Source organism: Toxorhynchites rutilus, chromosome 2, assembly GCF_029784135.1.
Source record: "Toxorhynchites rutilus septentrionalis strain SRP chromosome 2, ASM2978413v1, whole genome shotgun sequence".
In the NCBI taxonomy this organism is placed as follows: Eukaryota; Metazoa; Arthropoda; class Insecta; order Diptera; family Culicidae; genus Toxorhynchites; species Toxorhynchites rutilus.
The window spans coordinates 137,709,904-137,722,028 of NC_073745.1; the positions used below are offsets into that span (position 1 = coordinate 137,709,904).

Here is a 12,125-nt window from a genome sequence, read left to right on the forward strand (position 1 = left end):
GCCGTATTCCAAAGAGTGCTCATAGCGGTCTCCCTTGACAAACCATTGACGAACTTCCGCCAATATCCACGCTTTTTTGCTTTAATCAAACCTTTTAGTTTGGCTTCTAGAGCTTGGTACTTTAGAAACCATTCCACTAATCCAGTTTTCCTGAATTTTTTGAAAGCGGATGATTTTTCAAGGTAGACCTTTGAACATTCCTTGTCCCACCAAAGTGATGGAGGACGACGTCGGAAAGTGGTAGCCGGTACACGTTTCTTTTGAGCTTGAAGTGCGCTTTCGTAAATCAAACTCGATATAAAGTTATACTCTTCGAGTGGAGGAAGTTCATGCATTGAAACAATTGCTTCAGATATTATTTCCGCAAATGTTCTCCAGTCAATATTCTTCGTGAGGTCATACGAAATATTGACTGACTCACGAGAGCTTGATTCATTAGCGATCGATAAAATTATTGGTAGGTGATCACTACCGTGGGGATCTTGGATTACCTTCCACATGCAATCCAGGGATAACGAAGAAGAGCATAAAGATATGTCTAGCATGCTTGCCCGTGCAGGAGGATTGGCTATTCTGGTTGCTTCCCCAGTATTCAAAACTGTCAATTTGAAGTTGTCGCACAGATCATAAATCAAAGTGGCACGGTTGTCATCGTAGAGTGATCCCCATGCTGTTCCATGGGAGTTGAAATCACCTAAGATTAACCGCGGCTCCGGCATTGCCTCGATAGTATCAAAGAACTGATGGCGGCCTACCGTAGTTCTGGGAGGGATATATATCGAAGCAATGCAGAGTTCTTTGCCATTGATTTGTGTCTGGCAAGCAACAACTTCAATGTCTATCATCGATGGGAGAGTGACCCTATAGAAGGAGTGACATTTTTTAATCCCCAATAGTACGCCACCAAACGAGTCATTTCGATCGAGGCGAATAATGTTGAAATCGTGGAAATTCAGCTCGTCGGCTGAAGAAAGCCATGTTTCACACAGGAAAAATACATCACAGTTAGAGTTATGAACTAAAAATTTAAATTGATCTAGTTTAGGGATGATGCTTGTGCAATTCCACTGTATTACAGTGGTCAATTCCTTGACCTCTTGCACTGACTCAGGCATCGAGGGAAATGAACGCTGCTAAAAAGGCACATTTTTCTTTCAAGAATGTTCCCACTACCGGAAGCAAACATAATACTATGCTTTTAAGAGAGTCATTAATATTCAAAGCATTCAAAATGTTGTCCACCAGGTCAGAAAGCGCAAACAAGCCAGGTTGTGACTGTTGCTTTGACCGCGAAAAAGGAACAGACGTATTGGGTGTTGTTCCGGAACGTGCTGAGGACCCCTGGTTAGTAGAAGAACCGTGTAAACCAGGAGGTACTTGCTTCGGTCTATTTTCAGCACGTTCGGTTCGAAGTTTCAATCCAACTTGGGAAATTTCGGACTTCTTACTGGGGAGTGATGGAAAAGTAGTAATTTTCCTTTCCCTGATGGCACCCTGCGATGTACCAGAACTTCCCGCATTGGGAGCGTCAGCGACAGGCTCGTCGTTCTGCAGGAGGGAGTAGGGATTGTCCTGCGTCGTTGGCACGGAATTCTTAAGCATTTCTGCATAAGTCCGTTTTGAAAATTCCTTTAAGGAACGCTTGATTTTTTCCCCATTTCAAGAAGTCCCATCATGACTCTCTCCACAATCTGCGCAACGCTTTTTGTTGCAACAGTAGACGGCCGTGTGACCAAGTTGCTTGCAGTTGTTGCAACTCATTACCCGGGGTACAAACAATCGAACAGGTAAACGAAGCGCATCTATCGAAACGAAGTTTGGAAGGGCGGAGCCCTCAAAGGTTACTCGAAAAGAATTTGTCGAACTGAGAAGTCTCTTATTATTTATAATAGATACGGATTTCAGTTGGTCGCATGCAAGAATCTTCACAGTTTTAAGCGAAGAGTTCTTGAAGCGACCGACTCCATCCTTGAGTATATCATTTCGGGTCAAACCCTTTTCGGTGATTACGCCGTCGATTTCTACGTTACGACAGGGCACGTATACGCGATACTCAATCGCAAAGATATCGCAACGGGTTATATCATTTGCTTGGGTCCGGCTGGAGACGACAACTCGTAATTTGTCTGGCCCTATCCGAGTAATCTCGGTAACATCTGAGAAGTTTTTTGTCAGCTCTTTAGATATGCGAATAACATTGAGGGGTTTGGATTTTCGCCTAAAGTACACAATGAATGGGCCTTTGGATCCCTCAGGGTATACTTTTTGACCAAAATCCAGTTTTTCTTCATCCTCCTCATCATCAGAAATTACGTTTTCTATTCCAATTTCTACTTCACCTTCCGGTTCTTCAGGGGGTTCCGTATCAGAGATATACGTTGGCGTCGTTGCGGGATCCTCCCCGCCTTCAGCCATAGTAATAAATTTCGTCAACTGTTCGATATGAACAGAATTTATTGGTAATAAAAAAAAATAAAAAATAAAAATATAATAAGATAAACTTCTATTTTAGTTACAGTAGAAAATTATAGTTATTAAAATTAATTTTTATTAAATTAAATTCAAAAATGAAAAAAGTTCCAACAAATGTTCAAGTGCAATATATATGAAGATGGTCACCCTAATGCCAACGCTTGATGATTACGTAAACACACAGCGAAACAATGGTATTTGTTATGCACAGAAAGTGGAAGAAATGATAGAAAGGAGAAAAAAAAAGAAATAAACTTCTACTTGCCGCTGCGGTGTGACGTATGTGATCTGTTGAATGGATCCTCAGTGTCTCGATCGTACACCACTTATTTGGTTGAGATTCACCACGCTTGCAAGCGCGCCGGATGAAAAAAACACAATAGAATCGATGTGAAAAAAACACCTCTTTCGGATCAACTGAAGAATGCGTCCGATAAGCTTGCAAGTGAGCGAACGAATGTTGAAGGCAAGGTTGTGGTCTGCGGATTTGCATCGGCTGCAGAACGAAGGCTGCTGACATTTGGGGCCTTCAGCCGGGATCACATGGTTAACGGAACAATTTCCACAGGTTGGCGTGTTTTGTCTGCACCTTGTTTTTGTGTGACCGAACGCCCAGCATTGGAAGCACTGCATGGGCGACGGGTAATACGGCCTTGCTCTGACTCGAAGATATCCGAAATAAATAAATTCAGGTGTTCATGTGCCATTTACTGTCAGAATTAACGCAGGGGTGTTTTCTACCGTGTCTGGACCAGGGGTTAGACATCAATTGAATATAGGCTACCCAAAATCAAAATCAATATGGCGTCATTTGTTTATCAACATATCATTTACGAGGATTGAAATCGAAAAATGCGCTGCTTTATTCTAACTGCATGAGCGATTTTCATATTTCGGTTTCACATGGAGGTGTTCACATTTAACATGGAGTTTAAAGTTAGCCACTATTCGACTATATAACCGGACCGAGTTGTAAACAACAGTAATTGATTGAACCAAAATGTCAGTAAACCGCAGCAATATTGGGTACACTGGCAATATGAGGGATTTGACGTTTTAGTCGTACCCCTGGTCTGGACCGGTCCGCCGCTTGAGTCTTCTAGCCGCTGTCACTTTTTGATCTTTGATGTAGTCCACAATGTCCTTCTCCGACATATTTGTTGTCTGTGTGCAGCTGACCACATACTTGGTACTGTTCAAGTGTTTATGGTAGGTGACCTTAACGTTTGTTCCGTCTGAAAGTTGTGTCAATTGTAACAGAGCCTCCGCTTTTTTTATTTCTAGCTTTAAGAGCATAAGCCGCACCATTGCTCTCAGGAAAAGCACCCTCTATTTCGCCAACACAGTTCTCAACAGATTTGCGAATGAGAAAGGGAGCGGGGGGAAGGTCTTTATCTTCACCATCATCGCCTACACCAGTAATACGCAATATGATAAGCTCAGCGTGTTCACCAGTCGGATCCATATATCTTGGTAGTGTTGCCCCCGAACAACTGCCTCCAATCTTGCGGTGGTTTCCACCGCCTTCATGGCCCCACACCGTGCATGCGGGGCCGGGTTCGCCCGCCATGACGGCGATCCAACGGCTACTCAAACTCTGGCAGACACCACTAGATGTTTTCGTTAGCGCGCACTACAGGGTAAGCCTGACCCACACCCGACGACCGGTACGGCGTCTATGTCCACAAAGAGCAATAAAATTGTTTATTTTACACAATTAAAAAATAATACAATTTATCCACAAAACAAGTTAACACAAACGAAACGTTCAAAAACTTGTGTGCGGCGCTGTAACCGCACCGGCGCTAGATACACAACAGACGTAAACAATTGTTCAGTGCCCCGTGAGGTTTACACGTACAATGAAATACAACGATAAACAATATAAACGTAAACAACGATTATTCGCAGCGGGAGGACCATCAAAAGTAAAGCTGCTTCGAATATTATTGAATCTGGGACAGAACGAGAGTTACAATCTAAATATTCCAACAGCTGGCCTTTAACAACAAGTTCCAATATTTTCTCTAAGGTGTGCAACATGTTGAAGGGACGAAACTCCTCGGATTTAATGGTTCCAGCAACCTTTTGGATCGGAACAACTAAAGATTCTTTCCACACTTGAGGCACATGCCCAGTTTGTAATGATGTATTTATAAGGTCTAGCAAGATGTGAGAAATTATATGAAAGCAGTCTTGAACAACTCTAGCATTAACATTGTCTACTCCAGCCGTTTTTTTTCTAAAGAAAAGCAAATAGTTTTCAACTGACCTAATGTAATTGGGTGGAAATCTTCAAATCTACAATTACTATTAACCGGCTGTTTTATTTCATCGGGTTCATCGACCACTCCAATAGATTGATTGATCAATGAAACAGTATCGACAAAATAATCGTTAAACTTAGATGCTATTACTTGCTCGGATTGTTCTAGTGTGCCATCAAAGGTTATGGACCGCAGTTTGCAATTACTTGGCTTCAATAAAGATTTTAAAATTTTCCATAGCTTTTTGCTGTTGTTTTTTTTATCCCATTTATTTATTTTAGGCTCATTAGCATTTTTAGCTGTAACAGAGCCGAATTTTAATCGTGTACATGTCACACGGTTATCATATCTATAATTATAGCACATTATATTACACAGTTGCCATTCGCCAGTATTCCTTCTATACCATTGCATATGGTACATTTACACAGTAGCCATTTAGGCGTAAGAGTATTCTTTCCGTTCTTCCATTATCCAGTTAGACCACCGGACAGCGGAGACAGTTGATTGATCATTGTTGAGTTATTCATAGAACAGCAGCCCGATGTGTCTTGCAGAGCAGAGCAGTTGTATGGATGAATCGATCTAATTTCGACCGTGGATCGATCTCCATCACTGTTGATTGTTGCGTGGACGTAGCTATTCTGTAACAACACAAAGATGGTCAATGAGGGCCCTGAGTTTTGAACTCACGATCGATCGCTTACTAAGCGAATGCGCAACCAATGTGGCTACGGAGACCCCCTTTTGCTGTTGTTTTGATGCTGACCAATTTTCCTCTGAAAATATTCACAACGAGTGTACTTGTTCCAATGAATATCACTATTCGTTCTACAAAACTTTTTGTACCATCTGTCCCTCTCACGTTTAAGACGAAAAGATCCAAATTGTACCAGCTGTTCGAGTTTTTCATAGATACAAACTTTTGATCAACTAGCTGATTTGTACACGTTTTCAAGACGTTAGTTAGAACAGCTGTAGATTCATCTAAGTTACTAATCTCGAATGGAAAATCCAGGCTTCTCTCCACAAAGTTCGAAATAGCCTGTTTAGATATTTTCTCCAGCACTTCAATTTCACATAATCTTCGTTGTTAATGAAACTATCCAAAACTATCCATAAATCATCACAATCTTTCTCTACCAAAGGGCGCAGCTACATTCATATAGTTTAGAACACAGTTTTACTATTATCATGTGGTGGTCCGAATCAATGTTAGAGTCACGGTAGGTTCTGATGTCGATGATATCTGAGAAGTACCGTCCGTCACTGACAACGTGGTAGTTTTGCGTATTGTGTTGCTCAGGTGATTTCCAGATGTAACGGTAAGGGAGGCTGTGCTGGAATAAAGTGCTATGTGCGGCCATGCTCTTGAAGACAGCGAAGTCGATAAGGCTCAGATCATTTTCGTTGGTTCGCGATTTGACGCTAAACCTGCCAATTTCGTTGAAATCACCGATGACGTTTTTGATATTCGTATTCGATCGTCATCAGTGCTACCTAGTTGGGTCTGTGGACGTTGATGATGCTGATATTGAAGAACTGACCATTTGCGCTAATTTCAATAAGTATATCAAATGTTTTGAATTCAGCGTTGCCTCGATGGAATTGTGACTTTAGGTTACTCATTGCAAATATTTTGAGGCCGTCTTTCAAATGAAAGCAACTGAATCTTCTAAATAGCGTATTTTTGAATGAGAATCAGTCTAAGGTTTGAACTCAAGAAAAGTTCAATACTTTTACTTGAATCGGATTGGACGCGTAGTGGCCTTCAAAGCTACTATAGGTGGAATACGGTGCAGGATAAGAATTTCGGATATGTTAACTCATTCTTGATGAATGAGGAGAAATGTGCTATATCCGTAACTGTTCATCGGTGTGGACATTTAGAAACATGTCTTTAAGAATTCAATTTCTTTTGGTCTTTATTCTTCATTGCGCATTTGTTTCAATCAAATTAGTGTCAGTAAAAAAGCAAGCAAAAATCATCAAATAAAATGGTCTCATTGCAATTGAGATTTGCACAGTTTTTCCATAATTTCATGATTGTAGGTAGAATGCAACATCAATCCAAGCACACCCGCACGTGACGCCATGGCCAGGCGAATTTGGCGCTCTTGATCGACCAGTTCATCCATTTTCAACCATTGTCGGACGCGTTCCAAATCAATCTCCGCTCGGCGTATCTTCTCCCAAACGTAATGCTTGAAACAAGACTTTTTGGGTGCGCTGGAAGTGTTAGCCATTTATTTAGTTAGTAACGTACAAAAGTCTTCACAAGGGCAATGCTTACCGACAGAATTCTCCCGTCAGCTGGAACACATTTTTCACGAGCGGACAACCACAAACATCCGCATCACTTATCTTAGGATCCTTACAATGTTCCGGACAAAGCACCCTTAGCCGTTTGCAGTAAGTGTTGCTCGCCGGATTATAAAAGTCGCAAAACATCGAGTTTCCCTCGATTCTGGTTTTGAAAATACTGCCAAAACTTGCTTGGCTTTCGTATTTATTGAAACATTTCTCCATGTGCCGAATAGCAGTTTTGGAATGAATCTCATGTCCACAAGTAATACAATACATGGACATTTCATCCTCTACGTCATTGTTGTCTAATGCGTTGGGATCCAGAGTACATCTTTTAGCGCGATCTACGAGCAAATCTAGCTCCGCGTGTCGTTTATCTAATTCGGCCAATGTCGCCCGAACAATGGTTTGCTTCGTTCGGATCGCTTCCAGCGCTTTTTTGTTCTGTTCCTCACAAATGGCAGGGCTAAGCGACCATTCCTGTATTCTTTGTGGCAGAACCTGGTAGATTCTGCTGGTGGCCAACTTCATACCGCAATTATCAGAACAATATTTCGATTGTGGTCTAGCCGTCATAATACATCCCGGACCATAACACTGTCGGTCACCCTCCAAAGCTGGATTCAAAACGATTTCCGGAGATAGAGAACGTTTTCTCTTTTTCGCCCTTGTTACAGCTTTGAGCTCGCGATCTTTCTTCCTACTGACCGTATTCTGACATATTCTCATTTCACATCGTTGTTTTCTCCCATTGCCCTGATATCCTAAGCAGGCGTCACAGCTACCACAATTCTGTGCCTTGCAACCCTCGCATTGACCGCAACGTTTCTCCGACTTGCTAGTTCCTTTTTCTTTAGTCTTCTTCTGTTTCTTCTCTTCGGGATTCGGGACCGGACCTTGTGCCGGAACCAAACGAAACACCGTTTGAAGGGATGGATCATCTTCCTTGCAACGCTGGCAGTAGTAATGTTTGATGTGCTTAGCTTCCTTCTCCGATACGTTTATGCAATCTCCATGATACCATTCCTCACATGCGTCGCAGCATCTAAGAATAAGTCGAAAAATATTAATATTCAAATATTTCATATTTCGCTTCCTCAAATACGCACATCATAAAACGAGAAGAATCAGACGAACGGCAAATGCAATATGCTTGTCCGTCTTGTTTGAGAATCGTTGCGATTTTACTTTTACGTTCCGGAAGGTCGAACTCCTTCGCAATTTCTTCCTTCTACAATGAAAAAATATGGCGAGTTGTCAACCAGAACTTAGCAGAACGATAAAATAAGCGACTTACGGATTTCTTGCTTTTTCTCTTAGGTTCCGACATTTTTTTATTATCGAAAACGCACAGACAGCAGGAATTATTTTCTTGTTCGTGTTTACAAAATAATATGTACTACTCAACCGAGATGAAGAATAGAAGGTGGGAAGATTCACGGGTTTTGGTTGTGTTGAACTTTGATTGTGTTAGTAGCCAGGAAGATAGGAAGTTCACATACCAGTTACTCAAATGGTACAAAATTGAATGTGTCAACGAATAACGTTGAAAGAGGATATACAGAAGCTAATTACAGATTTCCAAATCATATTTTTCGCATCATGAAAAAAAACGAAACATATCACGAATTAAATGTTTAATTATTTCTTTGATTTCAGATATAGTATTCTAATGTCTACTACGTTTGGATTCTAGAGCAACTTCATGGAAGTTTGACATTTGTCAGCAATTGTAATTACTTTTTCACAATTAAGGTGCTAAAAATTTCAGTCGTCTAAAACTAAGACGCAAGCGGAAAGTTTTTCGTCTCAAATGTTTATCCGTCAAAGGAACAAAAGATTGTATGACTCTGACTTTGTTCGTTTACGTTTTTGGTCGACGTAACGAGAAGTAAAATTGAATTGAAATTATGTTTAGAACACTTCAAAAACACTGAAATTTCAGTTTCTGTTAAAATGTCGGGCCCTTGTGATTTTGAACGCTAGCATTGATTTAGGAAAAAAGTAGTTCATTTCATTTGTTTATTTTTACTTTTAATAACAACACTTTTCCTATGTAGTGGACTATTATAAGAAAAGTAACATACATAAACAAAATATGTGACGTCACAGATTTAAAAAATCTTCCCACCTTTCATTTTCCATCTCGCTACTCAACAGGGACGGTTGGGATAGGGTTGCCAGGGCTCTGACAGTGACGTGCAAAGAATGTCAAACATACTTTGAAAAAAAAAACACGATTTATCCAAAGTGGGAAGATGTTTTTTTATTAGCAATAAGAAAAATCAAGGTATCCCTCCCAACTTGGGAAATGTGGATCTAGTGCCAGGGACAGACATAGAGCTGTACTAGCGTTGTACGTGTACAGTGTTGTACAGGTGCCACGGTAGTATGATACACATACTTTGGTTCTACATTGTACCGCATGTGAAACTGACAATCAGAAATTTGACCAATTTTCATCCCATATTTCAATGAAAAAGGTTTTTATTTAGCATCTGAACTATTAAACAAAACAAATAATTTCGAACGAGAAACTGATCGGAGATATTTTCATCTATCCCATGCATTCGCTCTTTGGATCGGGAACTGGAACAACACTGCTTCGATATGACCTCTCCACACAATTGTTTATCGATTTTGCATCATTTTTATAGTACATGTGCGATAATTTTACTGTTTTAAATTTTAAAATAATTAAGTAAACTGCTATTTCATCATTTCGAAACATATTTTTAGACAGTTCTTGTGTTAGAAATTAAAAAAAAAAATTTTTGAATTTATATGGATTCGATCGATGGTTTATTACTATTTTTTGCTTTTTTTCTTTGCCTACCACTACTTGAACAAAGCAGGGAGTAGACTACCTTCTTATTCTGTGTACTTTGCATTTAGCGTACGTATCAGGGATGCCAAATGTAAAGAAATGCTTCACTCATCACTTGCAAAAAAGTATTGTTCCAAGAAACAGATTACATATCCGATTTGAATCCGAAGTTTATTTTCATTCATTATTTTAGTTTTTGACGCGTATTTATTCCACCTGTAAATCGATTATTGTCGAAGATTAGCATCACATACTTCCGGAATTATCTTAGCTATGGATGCCTTCGAGATTCTAAAAAATATCGAAAATAATCTGAACGATATTCCAGAAGAGAAGCAAATCAATGTCATTTCTAATTTTACTCTTGCAGATATAGCATCCCTCATGAGTGTATCTCGGCGTTGTATTTTTGGAGCAATTAAATCCAACAGTGTTTTTACTTGTTCAGGCATTATTCTCAACACTGCTCTGTACTCTCGGGGATCATCATCATAGAGTTCCATAGAGTATTTGTTTCTCCTTTTCTTTGCATTCAATTCCTGGCCCAAATCCTTTTGCCATTCTGCCTTTTTCGGATTTTACCTTCAGTTTGAAGAAATTCTGCACAAAATATTTTTGTAACCGTTTTTGTTACGGTACGAACTACGGTCAGCCGTGTTTTTCTCGACAACATTGTATACGGTATGAATTATGGTCAGCGTGTATTTCCTGATCAAATTGTCTAAAAATGAATGCAACTGAAAGCCTCAGACGAAAACTGACAATTATCTGCCAAATTCGGACCTGATTGCTGTTTATCTAAGTGGTGCGGACTCAATCCACTTCATTTTCAAGCAAATTCATGCATGTTTTCAAGCGATTTCTTGCAATAAATTCTCATACCACCAGAGATGCCAGATTTACAGATATGTTTGTAAATATACAGACATGTAAAATACTTTTTATTTTTGTTGCGGACTTTAGATATTACAATATATCACAGGTTTTTGAAAAATGAGAGGCTCCATTCATCACATCGAAAATACTTGACTCACCGTATGACATTTTTCCACAGTTTTAATACACAAAAAGTTTTAATATTTAGTTTATCTCAATACACAAGACGTTGGACCTATTTTTTGAGTCATTCATTAACACTTTGTCGTCCGGCGTAACCACAGTGGTTACGTGCACAAACTAGCGCCTAACTGCCGGTGTCACCGCAGTGGTTACGTGCGCAAAATAGGTCGCACCGCAGTGATGTCGTGAGCATAGTATCGCTCAGTGGCCGACGACAGTGAGCGTAACATGAGCAAATTTATAATGCATGCAAATTGGGGCTCTTTTGGTATTAACAAGTTCTTCCGCACAGCAACTTTTCTTATAATAATCATCTACATAGAAAAAGTATTGTTTGTTTAACGCCAAAACTAATCGAATTTACTAAAAAGAATGCACTACATTGTTTCATCAATGATTGCCAGCGTTTAAAATCATAAGAGCCCGACTGACATTTTGACAGATACTGAAATGTCAGTATTACTGACTTCTAAGTTTCTCTAAACTTAAATATAATTAATTTTACTTCTCGCCAAATGTTATGTTTTTATGATTCTCAACGCTAGTATTATATTATTTGAACTTTTTTCTTTCATCACACCAACTGAAAATACAAATCACACTAATTACAATATTTATTCCTTCATGCGAATAGACTCAAATTGGTTGTCAAGAGGTATCCAATAAAAATGTCAAAAGAGATCCAATAATCAAAAAAGAAAAAATAACCCACTACATAAAGAAATAATGTACTCCCGTGGCCGAGTGGTAAGCATCACACATTATCATGCCGGGGGTTCGGTTTTGATTCCCGTTCTATCCGGGGAACCTTCCGTCAGGCTAGGCGCAAATTGAAAAGCGTATAGCGCTCGTAAGCGAACACGAGACTACCAACACGACTCATGCGTGCCACAAATGTAGCGTGGGGGTGCGCATATTGAGTCGCAGTTTGGTGTAAATAACGTGCAATTCGCATACAATGTCTGATCCACACAGAGTTGCGCGATATATTTGTTTACTAACACAACCACCCGACCGGCACAACCATATAGTGTCAGACTCCAGGCGCTGCATGATTGTTAACCAGCACAACCACCACAACCGGCACGACCAGCACGAGAAACTGTGGTTTAGCCACAGCGTCACGCGACTCATGTCTCACGAGCGCTGCACCATTTCGCGTCACCTGGCCAATTTGCGCCGTTCTATCTGTT

At 40.1% G+C, this 12,125-nt stretch overlaps 1 protein-coding gene across 1 annotated transcript; it reads right to left on the minus strand.

The window, feature by feature from the left end:
- Positions 1–6,639: 6,639 nt before the first annotated feature.
- LOC129769330 (CXXC-type zinc finger protein 1) lies at positions 6,640–8,465 on the minus strand. The gene is made up of 4 exons (XM_055771533.1): positions 8,344–8,465; positions 8,156–8,277; positions 7,033–8,091; positions 6,640–6,968 (listed from the first exon to the last, which is right to left on the minus strand). The coding sequence occupies exons 1-4, from the start codon at positions 8,374–8,376 to the stop codon at positions 6,743–6,745; spliced, it is 1,440 nt and encodes a 479-aa protein (XP_055627508.1). The 5' UTR covers positions 8,377–8,465; the 3' UTR covers positions 6,640–6,742.
- Between the last annotated feature and the right edge of the window lie 3,660 nt (positions 8,466–12,125).